The 26,833-nt window shown below is 48.8% G+C and overlaps 1 protein-coding gene across 2 annotated transcripts in view; it reads left to right on the top strand.

Annotated features, from left to right (window-relative positions):
- KIF3C (kinesin family member 3C) overlaps positions 1-7,873 on the top strand; it is a 105,002-nt gene extending 97,129 nt beyond the window's left edge. Inside the window, exons 2-8 of one of the 2 annotated variants that reach the window (XM_069728492.1) lie at positions 644-745; positions 2,216-2,338; positions 2,485-2,603; positions 2,715-2,831; positions 5,665-5,782; positions 5,931-6,106; positions 6,509-7,873. In XM_069728492.1, coding sequence (XP_069584593.1) covers positions 644-745; positions 2,216-2,338; positions 2,485-2,603; positions 2,715-2,831; positions 5,665-5,782; positions 5,931-6,106; positions 6,509-6,602 — 849 coding nt within the window. In that variant the 3' untranslated portion in view covers positions 6,603-7,873. Of the gene's footprint in view, positions 1-637; positions 746-2,215; positions 2,339-2,484; positions 2,604-2,714; positions 2,832-5,664; positions 5,783-5,930; positions 6,107-6,508 lie in introns of both variants that reach the window. The other variant, XM_069728494.1, reaches the window with a different exon arrangement.
- Positions 7,874-26,833: the final 18,960 nt, after the last annotated feature.

Raw genomic sequence — 26,833 nt, 5'->3', positions numbered from 1 at the left:
TGATACATTGTAACAAACCAGCAGAGAGAAGTGTGCAGCTCACAGAGCATTGTCTGCACTGATACACTATAACAAACCAGCAGAGATGTGTGCAGCTCACAGAGCATCGTCTACACAGATACATTGTAACAAACCAGCAGAGAGATGTGTGCAGCTCACAGAGCATTGTCTACATTGATACATTGTAACAGACCAGCAGAGATGTGTGCAGCTCACAGAGCATCGTCTACACAGATACATTGTAACAAACCAGCAGAGAGATGTGTGCAGCTCACAGAGCATTGTCTACATTGATACATTGTAACAGACCAGCAGAGAGATGTGTGCAGCTCACAGAGCATTGTCTACACTGATACATTGTAACAGACCAGCAGAGAGATGTGTGCAGCTCACAGAGCATTGTCTACACTGATACATTGTAACAGACCAGCAGAGAGATGTGTGCAGCTCACAGAGCATTGTCTACACCGATACACTGAAACAAACCAGCAGAGAGATGTGTGCAGCTCACAGAGCATTGTCTGCACCCATACAATTTATGTCTTGTATCACGGCGCGTGCCATTATTGCCGTCGTTGTATCTCTGCCCCTCCCGGTATTACTGTCTCCTGATTGACTTTTCTTCATTTTCATTGAGACACAGGCGATGGAGAGCAAACTTCTGATTGGTGGGAAGACCATTATAGATCACACCAACGAGCAGCAGAAGATGCTGGAGATAAAGAGGCAGGAGATCGCCGAACAGGTGAGATGTAGATCATAGACCAACGCAGAAGACTACTGCTTTCCACTCTCATCCAAGTGCTGGATTTACAGCTACATTGCTCAGTACCTGTGTACAATGTCCTCCATGCTGTGGCTGGATTCACATCTACTGCTTCACAATGTCTTCCATGCTACTGTTGCTTTATTGTAAGTGCTTTAACTCATCCCAGTGCTGCATTTATACTCGGTACTAGTGTAGAACATCCACTATGCTGTTACTGGATTCACATCTATACTTCTCAGTAGTGCTACATAATGTCCTCCATGCTACTGCTTTCTGCTCTCATTCAAGTAATATTTACAGCTACACTGCTCAGTACCAGTGTAGAATGTCCTCCATTCTATTGCTGGATCCACATCTACTGCTTCACAATGTTCTCCATGCTACTGTTGCTTTCCTGTAAATTTTTTAACTTAACCCAGTGCTGGATTTATACTCTGTACTAATGTAGAACCTCCTCCATGGTGTTGCTGGATTTACATCTACACTTCTCAGTACTGCTGCATAATGTCCTCCACGCTGCTGCTTTTAACTTTTATCTCACCCATTGCTGAACTTACAACTATACAGCTGTTTCTGGATTCACATCTATACTGCTCAGTACTGCTGCATAATATCCTCCATGCTGTTGCTTTCTAATATGTCTTTTATCTCACCTCATTGCTGGATTTACAGAAACACCGCTCAGTATTATTTTACAATGTCCTCCATGCTGTTGCATGATCCAAATTTACTGCTGCATAAGGTCTTCCATGCTACTGTTGCTTTCCTGTAAATGTTTTAACTTAACCCAGTACTGGATTTACATTCTGTACTAGTGAAGAACCTCCTCCATGATGTTGCTGGATTCACATCTACACATCTCAGTACTGTTGCATAATGTCCTCCACGCTGCTGCTTTTAACTGAGTGTTTTATCTCACCCATTACTGAAGTTACAGCTACATTGCTCAATACTGGTGTAGAATGATTTCCTCCATGCTGTTTCTGGATTCACATCTATACCTCTCAGTACTGCTGCATAATATCCTCCATGCTACTGTTGCTTTCTAATAAGTCTTTTATCTTACCCCAGTGCTGGATTTACAGCAACACAGCTCAGTATTATTTTAGAATGTCCTCCATGCTGTTTCAAGCCTTGCAACTGGGCTCGTTAGCTAAAAAAAAGTAATAATGACTAATGCATGAAATATACATGGGAGTCACTCCCCTCTCACTGCGCAAAGTCTCAGCACTTTCACAAGCCTGTACATTTTTTTAGCCATTTTTTTTTTCTGCAGGAAAAATGCAGGCTATGGCCAGAAAACCACATTCTGTGCGTTTTCACACATTTTTAGGGGCTGAGGCCATGTTTCACAAGTCATGTGCGAACGCGTCTTAAATTAAGTAATTTCTATCAAGATGGCGATTTCAATGCACAAATTAACCACTTCATTGATCGAATTTGCAGAAACGGCGGGAACGGGAAATTCAGCAACAGGTGCTGCTGAGAGACGAGGAGGCGGTGGAGCTGAGGGGGACGTACACATCTCTGCAACAGGAGGTCGAGATGAAGACCAAGAAGCTGAAAAAGGTGACGCTTTATATACTCTGCTGTGATAAACAAGTCTGGCCGTGATATATAACCAGTCCCCTTGGAGTATAGGTGGCCACCGTGCAGAATTAGTAAGTTGCTGCTCCACACATGGTGGAGTAATGCGGTCTCTGTTCTTCTCTCAGCTCTACGCCAAGTTACAGGCTGTGAAGGGAGAGATCCAGGACCAGCATGACGAGTACGTACGGGTGAGGCAGGACCTGGAGCAAGCCCAGAACGAGCAGACTCGAGAGCTGAAATACAAGTACGTGTGCTGGTTTTAAAAATTTGTGATTCACAACACCCCCCACCATAAGTTCAAGGGTGGAGAGTGGCCCCCAGATTAAACTTAGGGTCATTTTTTTTTTACTGTCAGGTATTTGATCATTGAAAACTTCATACCTCCGGAAGAAAAGAACAAGATCATGAACCGTCTGTACTACGATGCCGAGGAGGACCAATGGAAATTTCATCCCCTCGTTCCTCCGGGAAAGTAAGTTCTTGTAAGGTCTGCTGTCATGCTGTGACGGTCTTCAGTAAGGAAGAGGGGCCTAAACTGTCCCTGAAGTTGGGACTCTAACGATCTCTGTCCCGGGGGTACTCTTGAAGGTAGAGAGGCCTAGGTCTCCGACCTCATTATGCTCCTGTAAAAACCCTAATCTGTTCCTTCCCCCACCCCATGAGTCATGGGACAGAAATGAAAGGTAAACCAGACACAAAGACAAAACAGGGATAACAGAAAACCTCTGTCATACAAAAGCACAAACTATCAATAGGGAGGATAGGGACAGGGAGGAAGAAACTAAACGGGAAACAGGGACCAGAAGATAAACACAGACGTACTACAGCAACCTACAGAACACCACAACTCCAACCCCAAACTTCAACTACTTAGCTTTAACACACAGCACAGGAAGACAAATCTTTCACCGGCAGGGACTAAATGTACAGAGCCTGTATTTATAGAGGCAGTAAATGATAAGCAGTTGCAGCTGTGAAAAACCAGATTGTATGGCCTCAGCCAGCATGGAAAGAGTCCTTAACCCTCTCATCATTGAAGGAAAGGTAAATCCATTTAAATTAGGACATGAATCACACCATTTCTAAAGAGGACTGCGATTCATTACCCGACGTGACCATCTAACTCCAAGTCATCCAGGGGGACGTGACATCCTCGAGACATCTGCATATATAGGATTTAGTAAAATTGTGGACAGTTCAGGTGGATTCATACGGGCTGTAATGTAAATTGTGAACAGAGGCCCCACTGTAACAGAGCTCCATACAGGCAGGCAGTTCAGGAGGGCAGTCATTTGAGCCAAGGGTCAGCAGCAATGTTGTAGTAAAGCTGAGCCCTCACCATACTGGAGATCGAGATAAGGAGTCAAAACCTGCCGGGTCAGTCGGGAGCCAAATCAATAAGCAAAAGCTCACAGGGTAAATTTGATTAAAAAGGGTAAAAACAATGCTATATTCAGACAAATAGATAATTGTTAAATGAGGGTTTATAGGAACAGTCATTCCCAATTATACACCAAACAAATGAGAAAAATGCTTAGACCTGCTGTAAAATGGCCTCCCTGCTCCTTCTTTCTAGTAAGTGTTTTATCTCAATCCAGACCTGTATTCACAGCTATTCTGCTCAGTACTGCTGTATAATGTCTTCTATGCAGTTGCTTTCTAGTACCGTATTTTTCGGACTATAAGACGCACCGGACCATAAGATGCACCCCAAATTTGGGGTGAAAATTGCAGAAAAAAAGATTTTTTATAACATGGGGGTCCGTCTTATTGTCCGAATTTACAGTATCTTATGGCGGTGGCAGAGCAGGGTCACAGGAGGCAAGGTGTCAGCAGAGATGGGGTGATGCTGGGATGAGGAGGTGCTGGGATGAGAAGGTGCTGGGATCAGGAGGTGCTGGGATCAGGAGGTGCTGGGATCAGGAGGTGCTGGGATCAGGAGGTGCAGTGAGAGGTATGGCGTGAGAGGGGTCCCTGGCGTACCATGCAGGCTTACCTAGGTGGCAGAGGTGCGGTGGCAGAGGTGCGGTGGCGTGGCGGCAGAGGAGGCGCAGTAAGCGGGGTCCCTTTCCCCGGTATGGTGATGCAGCAGGCCCGGTATGCAGCAGAGCCGGGTGAATCCTGTTGTTATCGGTGGGGGCGGCCATCTTCCTGAGGCCGCGCGTGTGCAGATGAAGCGCTCTGCTCCCGGGGCTTCAGGAAAATGGCCGCGGGAGGCCGCGCGTGCGCAGATGGAGATCGCGTCGGCCATTTTCCTGAAGCCCCAGGAAGCAGAGCACTCCATCTGCGCACGCGCGGCCTCCGGAAAATGGCCGCCACCACCGATAACAAGAGGATTCACCCGGCTCTGCTGCATACCGGGCCTGCTGCATCACCATACCGGGGAAAGGGACCCCGCTTACTGCGCCTCCTCTGCCGCCACACCCCCGCAACCGCACCTCTGCCACCGGACCTCTGCCACCGCACCTCTGCCACCTAGGTAAGCCTGCATTGCGACTATTAGACGCACCCCCCATTTTCCCCCCTTTTTTTGGGGGGGGAAAAGTGCGTCTTTTAGTCCGAAAAATACGGTAAATGTTTCATCTTTGCTCAGTTCTGTATTCAAAGCTAAACTGATCAGTGCGGTTTTATGTCTTCCTGTTGTTGCTTTCAGTAAGTGTTTTATCATCACATCCAAGAGCAGGATTCACAAATACACTTCTCATTAATGCTGTATAATGGCCTCCTATTTTGTAATGTTTTATCACACCCTAGAGCTGGATTCACAGCTGTTCTTAGTGCCAGGGCTGTGTAGTCGGTAAGCCAAACCTCCAACTCAGACTCCTCAATTTCCCTGACTCCCGACTCCAAAGCCCTGGTCACTACTGAGCATGTACATAAAGTGCAGCACAGATTTATCTCAACTAAAAGCCAAGATCCTGAGATCAGGAATAGAACTGACATTTATTGGACATTTCATAACTTTCCCAAATTATTATGAAAATATTTAAATCACACCCTGCACTGAACTTCCTGCACTGAACTACTGTGCCCAAGTAGTGCTGTATAATGTCCTCCTGCTGCTTTCTAATGTTGTATCTCACCTCAGTGCTGGATTCACAGCTACACTGCTCAGTACTGCTGTATAATATCAGCTGTTGCTTCAAATATTTTATCATGCCCCAGAGCTGGATTCACAGCTACACCACTCAGGACAGCTCTTATTATGTAATAATTATGTTATGTGTTCAGATAAAATGTTAAATCGAGATATAAATGTGCCGATTGTACCGCTGTCAGTGCTAACATTGTGGGGTGTTTCACAGTGGAAGCGGAGGTGGAAGCACAATGAAGAGGCGCCCGTCATCAGCCGTCGGATACAAAAGGCCAATCAGCCAGTATGCTCGGGTAGCAATGGTGATGGGGTACCACCCCAGGTATCGGGTAAGCAATCTCACATAAGCAAACCGTCCCATGTGGACACACAGACATCTCCAAAGAGCGACTGCAGTCGGGATAGAGTTAGGTTTGGTGAAGAAGTGGTTTCTGCCATTTTTATTTGATAATGGCTGTGTGGGTTCTTTATTACCAGGCTGAAAACATCATGTTCTTGGAGTTGGACCTCACTCCTCCCACTGTGTTTGAGATGGACTTTACGAAGGATTGGGCAGAACAGGACCCGCGAGCTCTTCATCTCGAGAGATTGACTCGTCTCGACAGTCTTTTGGAACGTCCAGCAGCCGCGCGGGTTCGGAAGTCCAGGTCTTGGTGAGTCAACCCCTCAAATATAAAATCTCATCAATCATTAGGTTCTTTTCTGTGGCTACTAAAGATACACCTATTATACACCCTACATACGTCTACATCTGTGGTTCGGCCCATGGGGGCATTCTGTGTACCCCCAATCTCTGGGATATCTAGTATCTATCAGGGAGAACAATGTGTGGCTGGCATAGTTGGAGAACCACTCTTTGGCTCGGTTATGGTGGTCTGAAGGGACCTGTTTTAGTCACATACATACACTCTCCTCCTCGATGAGCCCATAATGGGGGAGTAGATGAGAGTCCCATGGTGGTTTTGCACCCCTGGTCCATATAGTTTATGAGTGTAACATAGGTAACAAGGAGAACAGTTTTACTTGAACTAAAACTAAGCTTCATCTAATTCCAGGTGTCAACAGCCAAAGCCTCTTCCGTCCTCAACCACCCACATCTCCTTGTCATCGAGCAGTCAAAGGCGCCCGCTGTCTCCCACCCACGAGTGATGCCCACCACTTTCCTTGAAAGCTTTGCCCACACACATTACCCTATATGCCAGGCTTTGCTTCCGACAGAACAAGAAGAGGATGGTGGTTAACCCCTCGTCAATCCTCTGCTTGAAGATTAGACCTCAGCTGTGGAACGATGTGAAGACTTTTTTTAATTTAAGGAACTAACATATTTATTTAATTTATTAACCTGTGGACGGTCCACACTGATGGTTTTTGGCACGTTCACCTTACAACCGGCACTTGGAATTCTGCTAAAGCTTGTAGACCGTAGGAAACACTTGACTGCCTCCTAAGGGTTGGAGGTTCTTCTGAAACACCATAGATTTGTGGTCACCTTACCTGATGGATGAATGAATCTGCGCTCACCTTGCAAATCCAGCAGCTTAGCCTCTGTTCCTTTTCTACTAGTCAAGAACAAGTTTCGACAGAAGGACTGGATCATTCCTCTCCTTCCTCCATATGTGTATTGAAGCACACAAGGCGCCTCACTTGCCTTGAAATCTTGCATACTCTGCAGCTTAACAAAATGCCAGTGCCTTATCTCAAAGGCTTTTTTTTCTCCACCTCTTGGCTCATTGGCCTTCAGGTACAAGGATTCAGAGATGAGGTTCTTCAGGACAGCAGTCCTCATGGGCAGTTCTATCTTCAGCACCATGGAGAGCTATTATCAGGATGTCATAAGTCATGCTCAGTCTTCGACCAAATGGAATGTTGCCAATGCCTGTTTTTGCTATATTGCTTCCTTTTTTGTGGCTCACCACCTCAGTTTTTGGGAACTTAGTAGGACAGTGACGTCTATATGTTGCAGCTGAAAAGCATTAATCTCTCACAAGGAAAAGGACAAGACTGAGTTGAGGCATGTTGATGTCATTCTAAAATGCTGTATTTATTGAGGAACCTCGGGTGACATCTCCCCGCAGAATTCAATGTTCGGTGTAAATCTATAATGGTGTAGTACACAGCATGGAGTAAACGAGCTGTATGCACATTTAAGGCAGAAATGTTGAAACAATTTTATCCTTTTTTATTACTTGAAGTTTGATGTTTTTTTATGCAATTAGTAAGGTGTAACCACTACAAACAGTTCCTTTTAGATGATGGGTGGGTAGGTTCCCTTATCCTGTACACTCACAGACATGTTTGCTAGAACTACACTAAAAGGTCTCTAGGTGGAAATTCTTCAATGATCCGGAACTTCGTGTACAATATTGTGCAATAATCTTTTTTTCTATGCAGTCACTAAAATCTCTTAATATTTACTAACTTGAGAGATATGAAGCATGCCTGGTAATCATTCTTAATATCAGCACAGGGCTTGTAACTGCGCCAGAGTCACAGACAAAGCAGCAACAATTTATAGGGGTTGGTGAGGACCCCATGGCGGTTCTAAATTAATTGTGTATTAACAGGTCAACAAACGTCAATGACATTCATCATTACCGAGCTATCACTCTGATTTCGAGCTTCATCTTAAGTGTCTCCTCCATATCTCTTGTACAGCAAAGTGGCTGCATAGTATACTTTGTTTGCCAGCAGAGGACAGATGTATTTATAGCACCCTTATCATCCATAGCTGCATGTTCCTACATGCCATCTCCAGATAGACAATCTATAAGAAAACATGATGAATTTTCTCTACACCAATCTGTTTATAAGAGCAGACTGATTTTAAGTCAGTTCTGTGCATAAATACTCACGTACTTGAGCTGCAGTTTTGTCATTATTACACTGTATGGCAACTGAGAACAATTTCCAAGCACAAATTATAGACTCCGCTACAATCTATGGACCAAAATTGTCATGATGTAATATAACTTAAAGGGGTAGATTACATTTCAATGAATACCTGCCCCAAGGAGTGTTGGTATAATCTTCCAATATGTGTCCTGTCCTGAGGTGATCACAGTGTGCTTAGATGAACTCCAGGGTCCAAACGCCGGACACCCCATGCTGCACATCACTTCTAGACATAGTAGAGCACTAGAATCTGCACCAATACACAAGTTGTGATGGGGCACAACTTGTGAAATAACTTTTTCCTGAAGGGATTGTTGCATCCTCGCCTTGTTAATAGCCCTTCTAGAGGCGCAGAGATATCATTGAGGGCAGACTCCCACAAGAAACCACTCACTTGACAGGTCTGAGAATGACTCTCACTCTTATTTCAATGGCCTGCATGTCATGAAAGAACAAAAAGACAACTTTGTTCATGGATCATTAGGACATTTCTTGGACCTGGGATATGTGGCTACAAGACAAACGTTCTGGGACTGTAACTTGCTCATGAGGGTACACAGTGAGATGTAAACTTCCAGAGGACTGAAGTAATAACATTTTTTAAAGAACAATGGTGGGCTGGGTGGCAGTAGAATGAGATAGATAGTCCGTAAAGAAAGGGCAGTGTATGAGGAGTTGACTCCAGCTTTGATCATGCTGGAGATTACAGTTGGGTCATACATATTTGAACAGTGTTTAGGGTGGGGATACAATATGTATGATGTCATTTGGTGGGCCTAGTCATCGGCTCATTAGGATGTTGAGCAGTTTGACAGCTCCATTCAGGTCCATAGAGACTCAATTTCCATACCATAATTGGAGGGTGATTGGTAGGCTGTCTGCTCCATTGATGAGATTTGATTTTTTGTTGATAGACACTCCTCATACTTTATAGAAATGCTAATATCTACCCCAGTTCCTATTGGCATAATCATAGTCATAGGCAGAGCAGCTACATTTTAGATGAGTGATTGAAGACCCCATGGCGGTTCCTATTTTTTGTGTATGGGCATGTCAATCGAATTCTGTGACACTCAGCATTACTAAACCTAAAGACTTCATATATATATATATATATATATATATATACATACACACATATATATATATATGTATATATATATATATATATATATATATATATATGTATAGATAGGAAAAAAATGAGTGCAGCACAACGCTCACCAATGGGTGCCAGGCCTCCTGGAAAAGACTATCCTCATGTCCATCCAAGTAATATACCAAACAAAAAACGGAAGGCAGCACTCCAATGGATAATGAAGGTGAAAAAAGCTGTGAAGTTTATTTCAGACCCACATCTCGCGACGTTTCGGCTCGCACTGAGCCTTTCTCAAGCCACTTGAGAAAGGCTCAGTGCGAGCCGAAACGTCGCGAGATGTGGGTCTGAAATAAACTTCACAGCTTTTTTCACCTTCATTATCCATTGGAGTGCTGCCTTCCGTTTTTTGTTTGGTATATATATATATATATATATATGTATATATATATATATATATATATACACACATACATACTCCTCAACATTGAAATTGCAACAGAAAGGAAAATGTGTGGAATTCTGGTGACCAAAATGGTCAGTGGACATGTTAATGATATGCAAATGACAGAAAAAAAATGTAAAATAACATTTTCAACATGACGCCAGGCCACATGATACTCAGCCTGCATGCTGTAAAAATGCTCCCATGGCCTGCTGGATTTCTCTCCCATCGTGCATGTGATTGATCAGTGATTACACAGGAGCTGCCAGCAGAGGATCTTGATGATATAATAATAATAATCTTTATTTTCATATAGCGCTAATATTACCAAGTGCGCTAAGCGGCAGAACCTTCCTCAGAAGACCATTAATAACCTCTGTGATAGCAGCCGAAGCTGGAAGTGCTGGGATTTCTGCACCTGGCTTATACTCCAGACTGAATAAATTGAGATGTTTTGAAAATGTTTTCATCATTTGTATGTCATTAACATATCTTAGCATCCTGTGATTTCCATCATTTCATGACTTTTCCTTCTCCAATGTTGAGGAGTGTATACATATATATTGTTTTTATCACTGCGATTGTCCACTTCCATGCCACAAGCTGATTGGAAGCCTTTCTTCGTCGCTGATGATGTCTGATGCTACATTGGTTGACAGTTCTTTTACGGAAGTCTTAATATCTATATTTCCTATATACCGAGACTTCGTACCCAACATCCCCCATAATGCGCTCTGACAAACCCATACCCATCTCGGCTGTCCATAGACATTGGTCTCTAAAACTTCGGCAATGGATGACGTTGACCATTTCCAAGAAGCTCGAATATACCAGAGGTCGAAATTAGACAATTATTGGAATAAACGGATTGGCCTCATTGAAATTTACGAGATGTTTTCGGGCTCTTTGGAGGCAGAAGTCGGTGCCTATGACCAATTTTTGGGGGGTGAAGTAGCAGGACAGAAAATGGGGTGAAGAACTGGTTACTTTTGACCATGTTGGTGGAAAGCTCCTTCATCCATGAACGAGGAGACTTTCCTGTAAGGTCTATGGCCATCTTACCATTTCTGGTTGTGTATATACTGTATGTATATGTGACCCCCCCACTATAGATGTGACCCCACCACTGGGATCGTTTTTAGTGTTGCCCTAGATAAGTGCAATATGTGAGTGTTTACCGGAACGTGCAGAGACCAGTTACATTTAGATGAGTGTTTGACGCCCCCTTATCAATTCCCTGATTGATGTTTCTAGATACACTGGAAAAGTTACCGGACATGTATGATGGTATACAGCGGTGTCACTATATATATATATATACAAGGACTGTATACAAGGCATATACATATATAGATATATATTATATATACATACTGTGTGGATGGGGGGGGCCTTCCAGCTTTTGATTGACAGCTGTCATATTTGCTTGACAACACGAGTGCCGGACAGCGCACCCTTCACACGATCAATAAATGATGAACGTTGTTCTCTGCCGTCTCATGTGTGTTTTTTTTGTTATACTTGTATCGTGTGTTTCTTCCTAATGGGTGTTGATAATTTACATGAGTAGACGCGTTTTGGACAGTTTTTACCTACAAATGCAAATCTCTTAATTTCCATCGCACCTCATGTTAGACATCTATGTAGACATGTTGTGTTCCTAAATAGAGAACATGTCTATGAATATATGTGGACGCATTTAATTCCTTAATAGAGATATCTGACCATATGTAGACGCGTTTAGTTCCTAACTAGATGTCTGACCATAAGTAGACGTGTTTTGTTCCTAGAGATGTCTGTAATCGTATGTAGATGTGTTTCGAAAACCTAGAGATGTCTGTGACCACATGTAGACGCGTTTCGATCCTAGAGAGGTCTGTGACCATATGTAGACGCGTTTCATTCCTAAATAGCGATGTCTGACCATATGCAGACGTTTTTCGTCCCTAGAGATGTCTATGACCATATGTAGACCTGTTTGGTTCCTAGAGTTGTCTATGACCATATGCAGACGCGTTTCGTTCCTAAATAGAGATGTCTGTGACCATATGTAGACGCGTTTCGTTCCTAAATAGAGATGTCTGTGATCATATATAGACGTGTTTTGTTCCTAAATCGAGATGTCTATGACCATATGTAGATGCGCTTCGTTCCTAAATAGAAATGTCTGTGACCATATGTAGACGCGTTTCGTTCCTAAATAGATGTCTGACCATATGTAGACGCGTTTCATTCCTAAATAGAAATGTCTGACCATATGTAGACGTGTTTTGTTCCTAAATAGAGATGTCTGACCATATATAGACGCGTTTCATTCCTAAGTAGATGTCTGTGACCATATGTAGACGCGTTTCGTTCCTAAATAGATGTCTGACCGTATGTTGATGCGTTTCGCTCATAGAGACGTCTCTGACCATATGTAGACGTGTTTCGTTCCTAAAGAGATGTCTGACCATATGTAGACGCGTTTCGTTCCTAAATAGATGTCTGACCGTATGTTGACGCGTTTTGCTCAGAGACGTCTGTGACCATATGTAGACGTGTTTCGTTCTTATAGAGATGTCTGACCATATGTAGACGTGTTTCGCTCATAGATGTCTGTGACCATATGTAGATGCGTCTTGTTCCTATATAGAGATGTCTGACCATAAGTAGACGCGTTTCGTTCATGAATAGAGATGTCTGTGACCATATGTAGACGCACGTTGTTTCTAAATAGATGTCTGTGACCATATGTAGGTGCGTTTCGTTCATAAATAGGAATGTCTGTGACCATATGTAGACGCGTTTCGCTCATAGAGACGTCTGACCATATGTAGATGCGTTTCGTTCATAAATAGGAATGTCTGTGACCATATGTAGACGCGTTTCGCTCATAGAGACGTCTGACCATATGTAGATGCGTTTCGTTCCTATATAGAGATGTCTGACCATATGTAGATGCGTTTTGTTCCTAAATAGAGATGTCTGACCATATGTAGATGCGTTTCGTTCCTAAATAGATGTCTGTGACGATATGTAGACGCGTTTCGTTCCTAAATAGATGTCTGACCATATGTTGATGCGTTTCGTTCATAGAGATGTCTGTGACCATATGTAGATGCGTTTCATTCCTATAGAGATGTCTATGACCACCTATGGACGCGTTTTGTTCATAAATAGAGATGTCTGTGACCATATGTAGATGCGCTTCGTTTCTAAATAGGAATGTCTGTGACTATGTAGACGCGTTTCGTTCCTATAGAGCTGTCTATGACGATATGTAGACGCGCTTCGTTCCTAAATAGATGTCTGGCCATATGTAGACGCGTTTTGTTAATAGAGATGTCTGACCATATGTAGATGCGTTTCGTTCCTAAATAGATGTCTGACCATATGTAAATGCATTTTGTTCATAAATAGAGATGTCTGGGACCATATGTAGACGCGTTTCGTTCCTAAATAGAGATGTCTGTGACCATATGTAGATGCACTTCGTTTCTAAATAGGAATGTCTGTGACTATATGTAGACGCGTTTCGTTCCTATAGAGATGTCTGTGACTATATGTAGACGCGTTTCGTTCCTATAGAGATGTCTATGACGATATGTAGACGCGCTTCGTTCCTAAATAGATGTCTGACCATATGTAGATGCGTTTTGTTCATAAATGGAGATGTCTGACCATATGTAGATGCGTTTTGTTCATAAATAGAGATGTCTGTGACTATATCTATGGGAAAAAGAACCGTAAGCACTACCCTGTGAAGGTGCCCGGGTAGGATCCCACACCATATATCAATATAAAATAAACCCGGCACTCAACTTATGGTGAATCTCTTGGGATTTATTAACAAGAGAGAAGATAAACGTTTCGGCCAATATTGGCCTTCCTCAGTAACGTACTGCCAATAGGAGCGGTGAAAGGTGAGGCAGTGAAATTCTGCCAGTGCTGTGAGTTCAGGAAGTAGATGCTTAAACTATATACTTTTACCACTGACTTGTAACTATGTACATTCTTTGCAAGGCATATAAAATCTTCTATTTAATCATACCCGATTACTGACGCATTTTGAGCTTAGCCACTCCGTATGCTGTAGCTGTATATAGCCAGTGTATACTATTAGCCTTGTATAATCCAGCACTCCTGTATATAAAGTCTTCTCTTTATTTAGATAACTCATTTTGACGCATTTCGAGCTTCACCACTTCTAGTATTATACATCTCTAGATGAACGATTGGCCTTGGATTGTAAGTAAATCTTAACCTAAAAACAGCATCTCGCTGTATATAGAACCTCCTTATTTAGAGCACAAAAAATTGATAAGCTGACGCGTTTCAGGCTATACTAGTCAGCATTAGAAAGCTCTACAAAAAAGGCTCCCAGAAGTCATTTTTCAACCTCAGGCCACAAGTTCCTCGCTCTACTGTGAGCAGCCCGGGCAGCTGAAACGTGTCGGACCTGTGATGGCGACTCCGACCTTCCCCAACATCAATGCCGGCCTCCTGCCCATCTATCGCTTGTCACATCCGGTCGCTGGAAAAACAATTGGTGAAAACTTTCTACCACTGACAAACACTTCGACCCCCGGGAATTTGGTACTGAGGTTGTGCACGATTATTATCGGAGCTGTATACACGGCAGGGCGGTAACTTCCATTTTTATTTTGGATGCATTGGGTTAAAGAAAAAAAAAACTTTTTTGCCACTTTATTTCTCTGCAATTTTTTGCTACAAAGGTTCAGATCTAAAGATAAAACTTACAATAAAACATCCAGAGAACGGACAGTAAGAATCGCGGACGGTAAGAATCGCGGACGGCAAGTATCGCGGACGGTAAGAATCGCAGACGATAAGAATCGAGAAGGGTAAGAATTGCAGACGATAAGAATCACAGACGGTAAGAATCGAGAAGGGCGACGCTGCAGCGATATAGACAACGATGCCGATCGCTGCAGCGTCGCTGTGTGGTCGCTGGAGAGCTGTCACACAGACAGCTCTCCAGCGACCAACGATGCCGAAGTCCCCTGGTAACCAGGGTAAACATCGGGTTACTAAGCGCAGGGCCATGCTTAGTAACCCGATGTTTACCCTGGTTACCATTGTAAAAGTAAAAAAAAAAAAACACTACATACTTACATTCCTGTCACGTCCCCCGGCGCTCTGCTTCCTGCACTGTGTAAGCGCCGGACGGAAAACAGAGCGGTGACGTCACCGCTGTGCTCTGCTTTACGGCCGGCCGGCGCTGACACTGGGGGACGCAGGGAAGCTGACGCTAAGAATTGCAGATGGTAAGAATCGCAGACTATAAGAATCGCGGATGGTAAGAATCGCGGACAGTAAAAATCGCAGATGGTAAGAATCGCAGACGGTAAGAATCGCGGACGGTAAGAATCGGACGGTAAAAATTGCGGAGGGTAAGAATCGCGGACAGTAAGAATCGCAGACGATAAGAATTAGACGGTAAAAATCGTGGACAATAAGAATCGTGGAGGGTAAGAATCGCAGACGGTAAGAATCGCAGACGGTAAGAATCGCGGACGGTAAGAATCGCAGACGGTAAGAATCGCAGACGGTAAGAATCACAGACGATAATAATCGCGGACGGTAAGAATCGCAGACGGTAAGAATCGCAGACGGTAAGAATCGCAGACGGTAAGAACCGCGGACGGTAAGAATCGCAGACGGTAAGAACCGCGGACGGTAAGAATCGCAGACGGTAAGAATCACAGACGATAAGAATCGCGGACGGTAAGAATCGCAGACGGTAAGAATCGCAGACGGTAAGAATCGCGGACGGTAAAAATCGTGGACGATAAGAATCACAGACGATAAGAATCGCGGACGGTAAGAACCGCGGACGGTAAGAATCGCAGACGGTAAGAATCGCGGACGGTAAGAATCGCGGACGGTAAAAATCGTGGACGATAAGAATCACAGACGATAAGAATCGCGGATGGTAAGAATCGCAGACGGTAAGAATCGCAGACGGTAAGAATCGCAGACGGTAAGAATCGCGGACGGTAAGAATCGCAGACGGTAAGAATCGCAGACGGTAAGAATCGCAGACGGTAAGAATCGCTGACGGTAAGAATCGCGGACGGTAAGAATCGCGGACGGTAAGAATCGCGGACGGTAAGAATCGCGGACGGTAAGAATCGCTGACGGTAAGAATCACGGACGGTAAGAATCGCAGACGTAAGAATCGCGGACGGTAAGAATCGCGGACGGTAAGAATCGCTGACGGTAAGAATCACGGATCGTAAGAATCACAGTCGGTAAGAATCCCGGACGTCGTACTCTTCAGCTGTATCGTCTGTGAGCAGTGACACTATTACTGCCGCGCACAGGACCCCGGACGTGAAGGTCACAGAGGAGGTCGCAGGACGGCGGCGCAACATCCGGACTCTGACTGGCAGCAGGGTAACGAGCGGCTCCGTCCCCGGCATTAACCCCCCCCACCATTCCCCCTCCAGCAAAAATCATTAATGATGATTAGACCAGAGTCTTTCCAGGGATGCAGTCGCCATGGTAACAGTATCTAAGGCCGTTGTCAGCGATGCTCCTGCCCACGGGGGAGTCGCGGCTCAGCGGCTGCAGGAGATCCGCTCCTCTGTCTCTGGCCGGCTTCACACTCAGCGTATGAAAATACGGTCCGTATATTATGGCCGTAATACGCTGAAATGTCCCGAAAATAGTGGTCCGTAGCTCCTCCGTAGGCAGGGTGTGTCAGCGTTTTTTGCGCATGGCATCCTCCGTATGTAATCCGTATGGCATCCGTACTGCGTGGTTTTCTCGCAGGCTAGCAAAACCAACATACCGCTATAGAAGTGATCCATGTGTCCCAAAAAGAAAAAAAAAATATATATACTGTCTATATATATATATATATGTCATTAGACACATATATGTATATATATTACTATTTATTCCAGCGCTAGACAGCTTGAAAGCTGGTAATTCAATTACCGGCTTTTTCTTTCTCCTTCCTAAAACCCGACATGATTTGAGACATGGTTTACATACAGTAAACCATGTCTTCTCTCCCTTTTTTTTGCAGATTCCACACTACTAATGTCAGTAGTGTGTATCTGCAAAATTTGGCCGTTCTAGCTCTTAAAATAAAGGGTTAAATGGCGGAAAAAATTGGCGTGGGCTCCCGCGCAATTTTCTCCGCCAGAGTAGTAAAGCCAGTGACTGAGGGCAGATATTAATAGCCTGGAGAGGGTCCACGGTTATTGGCCCCCCCCTGGCTAAAAATATCTGCCCCCAGCCACCCCAGAACAGGCGCATCTGGAAGATGCGCCTATTCTGGCACTTGGCCACTCTCTTCCCATTCCCGTGTAGCGGTGGGATATGGGGTAATGAAGGGTTAATGCCACCTTGCTATTGTAAGGTGACATTAAGCCTAATTAATAATGGAGAGGCGTCAATTATGACACCTATCCATTATTAATCCAATTGAATGAAAGGGTTAAATAAAACACAAACACATTATTTAAAATTATTTTAATGAAATAAAAACAATGGTTGTTGGAGTATTTTATTCTACGCCCAATCCAATCACTGAAGACCCTCGTTCTGTGAAAGAAAAAACATAATAAACCAACAATATACTTACCCTCCGCAGATCTGTAACGTCCAACGATGTAAATCCTTCTGAAGGGGTTAAAACATTTTGCAGCAAGGAGCTTTGCTAATGCAGGCTGCTCCTCGCTGCAAAACCCCGGGGAATGAGGCTAAATATAGATCAATGAGCTATATTTAGCTTCATTTGCGGTGAGGCGCCCTCTGCTGGCTGTTTATAGATCGTGGGAAATTACCTAGAAAGCCTGGGAGCTTTACCCCATATCCCACCGCTACACGGGAATGGGAAGAGAATGGCCAAGTGCCAGAATAGGCGCATCTTCCAGATGTGCCTTTTCTGGGGTGGCTGGGGGCAGGTATTTGTAGCCGAGGGGGGGCCAATAACCATGGACCCTCTCCAGGCTATTAATATCTGCCCTCAGTCACTGGCTTTACTACTCTGGCGGAGAAAATTGCGCGGGAGCCCACGCCAATTTTTTCCGCCATTTAACCCTTTATTTTAAGAGCTAGAACGGCCAAATTTTGCAGATACACACTACTGACATTAGTAGTGTGGAATCTGCAAAAAAAAAGGAGAGAAGACATGGTTTACTGTATGTAATCATGTCTCAAATCATGTCGGGTTTTAGGAAGGAGAAAGAAAAAGCCGGTAATTGAATTACCGGCTTTCAAGCTGTATAGCGCTGGAATAAATAGTAATATATATACATATATGTGTCTAATGACATATATATATATACCTATTCTATGTGTACACATTTATTCTACCTATTGGACTGGAAGCTGTCAGTGTGATTTTACTGTACACCGCACTGAATTACCGGCTTTTCTCTCTAACAGCGCTGCGTATTTCTCGCAAGTCACACTGCTTGTCCGTGTGAAATCCGTATTTTTCACGCTTCCATAGACTTTCATTGGCGTATTTCTTGCGCAGTACGGTGACAAACGCAGCATGCTGCGATTTTGTACAGCCGTAGAAAGCCGTATAATACTGATCAGTAAAATACGGCAGATAGGAGCAGGGGCATAGAGAATAATTGTGCCGTATTTTTTGCGAGTTTTACGGACGTAGTTTCTGCGCTCTTACGTCCGTAAAACTCGCAAGTGTGAAGCCGGCCTCTAGGTGAGGAGAAGCGCTGCCGAGCTCGGCTGAGGGGCCTACAGACAACAAGGGGTTAATGCGGGTGCTAAATGGGGGATCAGTGTCCCCTCAAGACCTCATACACAGTGCAGCGTCACAGCCTCCGGTACAGGTGCTGTATGTTCTATGGAGAGAAGGCTCGGCCGCACACAGGAACCACTCACTGCTGGCTGCCGGCCCCCGCCTGCTGATGTATAACTTCCGGCCCCCGGTGTATTACATCCGGCCCCCCAGTGTATTACATCCGGCCCCCCGGTGTATAACATCCGGCCCCCCGGAGTATTACATCCAGCCCCCAGCTATATTACATCCGGCCCCCCGATGTATTACATCCGGCCCCCCGCTGTATTACATCCGACCCCCAGTGTATTACATCCAGCCCCCCAGTGTATTACATCCAGCCCCCCAGTGTATTACATCCAGCCCCCCGCTATATTACATCCGGCCCCCTGCTATATTACATCCGGCCCCCCGCTATATTACATCCAGCCCCCCGCTGTATTACATCCAGCCCCCCGCTATATTACATCCAGCCCCCCGCTATATTACATCCGGCCCCCCGCTATATTACATCCGGCCCCCCGCTATATTACATCCGGCCCCCCGCTATATTACATCCGGCCCCCCGCTATATTACATCCAGCCCCCCAGTGTATTACATCCGGCCCCCGCCTGCTGATGTATAACTTCCGTCCCCCGGTGTATTACATCCGGCCCCCCGGTGTATTAAATCCAGCCCCCCAGTGTATTACATCCGGCCCCCCGGTGTATTACATCCAGCCCCCCAGTGTATTACATCCGGCCCCCCGCTATATTACATCCAGCCCCCCGCTATATTACATCCGGCCCCCCGGTGTATTACATCCGGCCCCCCGCTGTATTACATCCGGCCCCCCACTGTATTACATCCAGCCCCCCGCTATATTACATCCGGCCCCCCGGAGTATTACATCCGGCCCCCCGCTATATTACATCCGACCCCCGGTGTATTACATCCAGCCCCCCAGTGTATTACATCCAGCCCCCCAGTGTATTACATCCAGCCCCCCGCTATATTACATCCGGCCCCCCGCTATATTACATCCGGCCCCCCGCTATATTACATCCAGCCCCCCGCTGTATTACATCCAGCCCCCCGCTATATTACATCCGGCCCCCCGCTATATTACATCCGGCCCCCCGCTATATTACATCCAGCCCCCCAGTGTATTACATCCGGCCCCCGCCTGCTGATGTATAACTTCCGGCCCCCGGTGTATTACATCCGGCCCCCCGGTGTATTAAATCCAGCCCCCCAGTGTATTACATCCGGCTCCCCGGTGTATTAAATCCAGCCCCCCAGTGTATTACATCCGGCCCCCCGGTGTATTACATCCAGCCCCCCAGTGTATTACATCCGGCCCCCCGCTGTATTACATCCAGCCCCCCGGTGTATTACATCCAGCCCCCCGCTATATTACATCCGGCCCCCCGCTATATTACATCCGGCCCCCCGCTGTATTACATCCGGCCCCCCGCTGTATTACATCCGGCCCCCTCGCTCTCTGATATATACTGTAACATCCGGCCCCCTCGCTCCCCGATGTATTACATCCGGCCCCCTCGCTTCCCGGTATATTACATCCGGCCCCCCGCTGTATTACATCCGGCCCCCCGCTGTATTACATCCGGCCCCCTCGCTCCCTGATATATACTGTAACATCCGGCCCCCTCGCTCCCCGCTGTATTACATCTGGCCCCTCACTCCCCGGTGTATTACATCCGGCCCCCTCGCTCCCCGGTGTATTACATCCGGCCCCCTCGCTCCCTGATATATACTGTAACATCCGGCCCCCTCGCTCCCCGCTGTATTACATCTGGCCCCTCACTCCCCGGTGTATTACATCCGGCCCCCTCGCTCCCTGCTGTATTACATCCGGCCCCCTCTCTCCCTGGTGTATTACATCGGCCCCCTCGCTCCCCGCTGTATTACATCCGGCCCCCTCGCTCCCCGCTGTATTACATCCGGCCCCCTCGCTCCCTGCTGTATTACATCCGGCCCCCTCGCTCCCCGCTGTATTACATCGGCCCCCTCGCTCCCAGGTGTATTACATCCGGCCCCCTCGCTCCCTGCTGTATTACATCCGGCCCCCTCGCTCCCCGCTGTATTACATCCGGCCCCCTCGCTCCCTGCTGTATTACATCCGGCCCCCTCGCTCCCCGGTGTATTACATCCGGCCCCCTCGCTCCCCGGTGTATTACATCCGGCCCCCTCGCTTCCCGGTATATTACATCTGGCCCCCGCCTGCTGATGTATAACTTCCGGCCCCCCGGTGTATTACATCCAGCCCCCCGGTGTATTACATCCAGCCCCCCAGTGTATTACATCCGGCCCCCCGCTGTATTACATCCAGCCCCCGAGTGTATTACATCCAGCCCCCCGCTGTATTACATCCAGCCCCCCAGTATATTACATCCAGCCCCCCGCTGTATTACATCCGGCCCCCTCGCTCCCTGATATATACTGTAACATCCGGCCCCCTCGCTCCCCGGTGTATTACATCTGGCCCCTCACTCCCCTGGTGTATTATATCTGGGCCCTCACTCCCCGGTGTATTACATCCGGCCCCCTCGCTCCCTGATATATAACATCCGGCCCCCTCGCTCCCCGGTATATTACATCTGGCTCCCTTGGTGTATTACATCCGGCCCCCTCGCTCCCTGATATATACTGTAACATCTGGCCCCTCGCTCCCCGGTGTATTACATCCGGCCCCCTCTCTCCCCGTTGTATTACATCCGGCCCCCTCTCTCCCCGGTGTATTACATCCGGCCCCCTCGCTCCCCGGTATATTACATCTGGCTCCCTTGGTGTATTACATCCGGCCCCTTCGCTCCCTGATATATACTGTAACATCCAGCCCCCTCGCTCCCCAGTGTATTACATCTGGCCCCTCGCTCCCCGGTGTATTATATCTGGCCCCTCGCTCCCCAGTATATTACATCTGGCCCCTCGCTCCCCAGTGTATTACATCTGGCCCCTCGCTCCCCGGTGTATTATATCTGGCCCCTCGCTCCCCGGTGTATTACATCTGGCCCCTCGCTCCCCAGTGTATTACATCTGGCCCCTCGCTCCCCGGTGTATTATATCTGGCCCCTCGCTCCCCGGTGTATTATATCTGGCCCCTCGCTCCCCGGTGTATTACATCTGGCCCCTCGCTCCCCGGTGTATTATATCTGGCCCCTCACTCCCCGGTGTATTACATCTGGCCCCTCGCTCCCCGGTGTATTATATCTGGCCCCTCGCTCCCCGGTGTATTACAAATGGCCCCTCACTCCCCGGTGTATTACAAATGGCCCCTCACTCCACGGTGTATTACATCTGGCCCCTCGCTCCCCGGTGTATTACAAATGGCCCCTCACTCCCCGGTGTATTACATCTGGACCCTGCTCTCCTGGTGTATTACATCCGGCCCCCTCGCTTCCCGGTATATTACATCCGGCCCCCTCGCTTCCCGGTATATTACATCTGGCCCCTCACTCCCCGGTGTATTACATCCGGCCCCTGCTCTCCTGGTGTATTACATCCGGCCCCCTCGCTTCCCGGTATATTACATCGGGCCCCCTCGCTCCCCGGTGTATTACATCTGGCCCCCTCGCTCCCCTGTTGTATTACATCCGGCCCCCTCGCTCCGTGATATATAACATCCGGCCCCCTCGCTCCCCGGTATATTACATCTGGCTCCCTTGGTGTATTACATCTGGCCCCCTCGCTCCCCTGTTGTATTACATCCGGCCCCCTCGCTCCCTGATATATAACATCCGGCCCCCTCGCTCCCCGGTGTATTACATCTGGCCCCTCGCTCCCCAGTGTATTACATCTGGCCCCTCGCTCCCCGGTGTATTATATCTGGCCCCTCGCTCCCCGGTGTATTATATCTGGCCCCTCGCTCCCCGGTGTATTACATCTGGCCCCTCGCTCCCCGGTGTATTATATCTGGCCCCTCACTCCCCGGTGTATTACATCTGGCCCCTCGCTCCCCGGTGTATTATATCTGGCCCCTCGCTCCCCGGTGTATTACAAATGGCCCCTCACTCCCCGGTGTATTACAAATGGCCCCTCACTCCACGGTGTATTACATCTGGCCCCTCGCTCCCCGGTGTATTACAAATGGCCCCTCACTCCCCGGTGTATTACATCTGGACCCTGCTCTCCTGGTGTATTACATCCGGCCCCCTCGCTTCCCGGTATATTACATCCGGCCCCCTCGCTTCCCGGTATATTACATCTGGCCCCTCACTCCCCGGTGTATTACATCCGGCCCCTGCTCTCCTGGTGTATTACATCCGGCCCCCTCGCTTCCCGGTATATTACATCGGGCCCCCTCGCTTCCCGGTATATTACATCTGGCCCCCTCGCTCCCCTGTTGTATTACATCCGGCCCCCTCGCTCCGTGATATATAACATCCGGCCCCCTCGCTCCCCGGTATATTACATCTGGCTCCCTTGGTGTATTACATCTGGCCCCCTCGCTCCCCTGTTGTATTACATCCGGCCCCCTCGCTCCCTGATATATAACATCCGGCCCCCTCGCTCCCCGGTATATTACATCTGGCTCCCTTGGTGTATTACATCTGGCCCCCTCGCTCCCCTGTTGTATTACATCCGGCCCCCTCGCTCCCTGATATATAACATCCGGCCCCCTCGCTCCCCGGTATATTACATCTGGCTCCCTTGGTGTATTACATCCGGCCCCCTCGCTCCCTGATATATACTGTAACATCCGGCCCCCTCGCTCCCCGGTGTATTACATCTGGCCCCTCGCTCCCCGGTGTATTACATCTGGCCCCTTGATCCCCGGTGTATTACATCCGGCCCCCTCGCTCCCCGGTATATTACATCTGGCCCCCTCGCTCCCCTGTTGTATTACATCCGGCCCCCTCGCTCCCCGGTGTATTACATCCAGCCCCCTCTCTCCCCGGTGTATTACATCCGGCCCCCTCTCTCCCCGGTGTATTACATCCGGCCCCCTCTCTCCCCGGTGTATTACATCCGGCCCCCTCTCTCCCCGGTGTATTACATCCGGCCCCTGCTCTCCTGGTGTATTACATCCGGCCCCCTCGCTCCCCGGTATATTACATCTGGCCCCCTCGCTCCCCTGTTGTATTACATCCGGCCCCCTCGCTCCCTGATATATAACATCCGGCCCCCTCGCTCCCCGGTATATTACATCTGGCCCCCTCGCTCCCTTGGTGTATTACATCCGGCCCCTTCGCTCCCTGATATATACTGTAACATCCAGCCCCCTCGCTCCCCAGTGTATTACATCTGGCCCCTCGCTCCCCGGTGTATTACATCTGGCCCCTCGCTCCCCGGTGTATTATATCTGGCCCCTCACTCCCCGGTGTATTACATCTGGACCCTGCTCTCCTGGTGTATTACATCCGGCCCCCTCGCTTCCCGGTATATTACATCCGGCCCCCTCGCTTCCCGGTATATTACATCTGGCCCCTCACTCCCCGGTGTATTACATCCGGCCCCTGCTCTCCTGGTGTATTACATCCGGCCCCCTCGCTTCCCGGTATATTACATCGGGCCCCCTCGCTCCCCGGTGTATTACATCTGGCCCCCTCGCTCCCCTGTTGTATTACATCCGGCCCCCTCGCTCCGTGATATATAACATCCGGCCCCCTCGCTCCCCGGTATATTACATCTGGCTCCCTTGGTGTATTACATCCGGCCCCCTCGCTCCCTGATATATACTGTAACATCCGGTCCCCTCGCTCCCCGGTGTATTACATCTGGCCCCTCGCTCCCCGGTGTATTACATTTGGCCCCTCGCTCCCCGGTGTATTACATCTGGCCCCTCGCTCCCCGGTGTATTACATCTGGCCCCTTGCTCCCCGGTGTATTACATCTGGCCCCTTGCTCCCCGGTGTATTACATCTGGCCCCTCGCTCCCCGGTGTATTACATCTGGCCCCTTGCTCCCCGGTGTATTACATCCGGCCCCTGCTCTCCTGTTGTATTACATCCGGCCCCCTCTCTCCCCGGTGTATTACATCTGGCCCCCTCGCTCCCCTGTTGTATTACATCCGGCCCCCTCGCTCCCCGGAGTATTACATCCGGCCCCCTCGCTCCCCGGTGTATTACATCCGGCCCCCTCGCTCCCCGGTGTATTACATCTGGCCCCTCACTCCCCGGTGTATTACATCCGGCCCCCTCGCTCCCCGGTGTATTACATCTGGCCCCTCACTCCCCGGTGTATTACATCTGGCCCCTCGCTCCCCGGTGTATTACATCTGGCCCCTCGCTCCCCGGTGTATTACATCTGGCCCCTTGCTCCCCGGTGTATTACATCTGGCCCCTCGCTCCCCGGTGTATTACATCTGGCCCCTTGCTCCCCGGTGTATTACATCCGGCCCCCTCTCTCCCGGGTGTATTACATCCGGCCCCTGCTCTCCTGTTGTATTACATCCGGCCCCCTCGCTCCCCGGTGTATTACATCTGGCCCCTCACTCCCCGGTGTATTACATCTGGCCCCTCACTCCCCGGTGTATTACATCCGGCCCCCTCGCTTCCCGGTATATTACATCCGGCCCCCCGCTGTATTACATCCGGCCCCCTCTCTCCCGGGTGTATTACATCCGGCCCCTGCTCTCCTGTTGTATTACATCCGGCCCCCTCGCTCCCCGGTGTATTACATCTGGCCCCTCACTCCCCGGTGTATTACATCTGGCCCCTCACTCCCCGGTGTATTACATCCGGCCCCCTCGCTTCCCGGTATATTACATCCGGCCCCCCGCTGTATTACATCCGGCCCCCCGCTGTATTACATCCGGCCCCCTCGCTCCCTGATATATACTGTAACATCCGGCCCCCTCGCTCCCCGCTGTATTACATCTGGCCCCTCACTCCCCGGTGTATTACATCCGGCCCCCTCGCTCCCCGGTGTATTACATCCGGCCCCCTCGCTCCCTGATATATACTGTAACATCCGGCCCCCTCGCTCCCCGCTGTATTACATCTGGCCCCTCACTCCCCGGTGTATTACATCCGGCCCCCTCGCTCCCTGCTGTATTACATCCGGCCCCCTCTCTCCCTGGTGTATTACATCGGCCCCCTCGCTCCCCGCTGTATTACATCCGGCCCCCTCGCTCCCCGCTGTATTACATCCGGCCCCCTCGCTCCCTGCTGTATTACATCCGGCCCCCTCGCTCCCCGCTGTATTACATCGGCCCCCTCGCTCCCAGGTGTATTACATCCGGCCCCCTCGCTCCCTGCTGTATTACATCCGGCCCCCTCGCTCCCCGCTGTATTACATCCGGCCCCCTCGCTCCCTGCTGTATTACATCCGGCCCCCTCGCTCCCCGCTGTATTACATCGGCCCCCTCGCTCCCCGGTGTATTACATCCGGCCCCCTCGCTCCCTGCTGTATTACATCCGGCCCCCTCGCTCCCCGGTGTATTACATCCGGCCCCCTCGCTCCCCGGTGTATTACATCCGGCCCCCTCGCTCCCCGGTGTATTACATCCGGCCCCCTCGCTCCCCGTTGTATTACATCCGGCCCCCTCGCTCCCCGTTGTATTACATCCGGCCCCCTCGCTCCCCGTTGTATTACATCCGGCCCCCTCTCTCCCTGGTGTATTACATCGGCCCCCTCGCTCCCCGCTGTATTACATCGGCCCCCTCGCTCCCCGGTGTATTACATCCGGCCCCCTCGCTCCCTGCTGTATTACATCCGGCCCCCTCGCTCCCCGTTGTATTACATCCGGCCCCCTCGCTCCCCGGTGTATTACATCCGGCCCCCTCGCTCCCCGGTGTATTACATCCGGCCCCCTCGCTCCCCGTTGTATTACATCCGGCCCCCTCGCTCCCCGGTGTATTACATCCAGCTCCCCCATCTATAACAACTGGCCCATCAGCCACTGGTGTATAAAGTTTGGGCATCTCGCACCCCGGGGTATAATATCCGGCTCCCTCACACTCCAGTGTACAGGGCTGATTTTAGACAAAGTGTGGACCTGGGCAAACGTTTAAACTGGGGCCCCAAATTCTCACATATCGCATCAGACAGAAACGTTTCTGTTATATTTACAAGCGCTGAGTTCAGGCCGTTAAACGAGCGCGATCAACAATATTGAAGTTGTTCGACGCTTGTTTCCCGGCCTCCTTAGGGTAGTTGCACACGGTCAGTAATTGGCAGCGCTTTGGACGCAGCACATGGGCTACCGACTATTGAACGCAGGGGATTCCGCATG

Source organism: Ranitomeya imitator, chromosome 5 (assembly GCF_032444005.1).
Source record: "Ranitomeya imitator isolate aRanImi1 chromosome 5, aRanImi1.pri, whole genome shotgun sequence".
In the NCBI taxonomy this organism is placed as follows: domain Eukaryota; kingdom Metazoa; phylum Chordata; class Amphibia; order Anura; family Dendrobatidae; genus Ranitomeya; species Ranitomeya imitator.
Note: the sequence above shows the minus strand (reverse complement) of the source record. Positions and strands in the feature narration are given on the sequence as shown.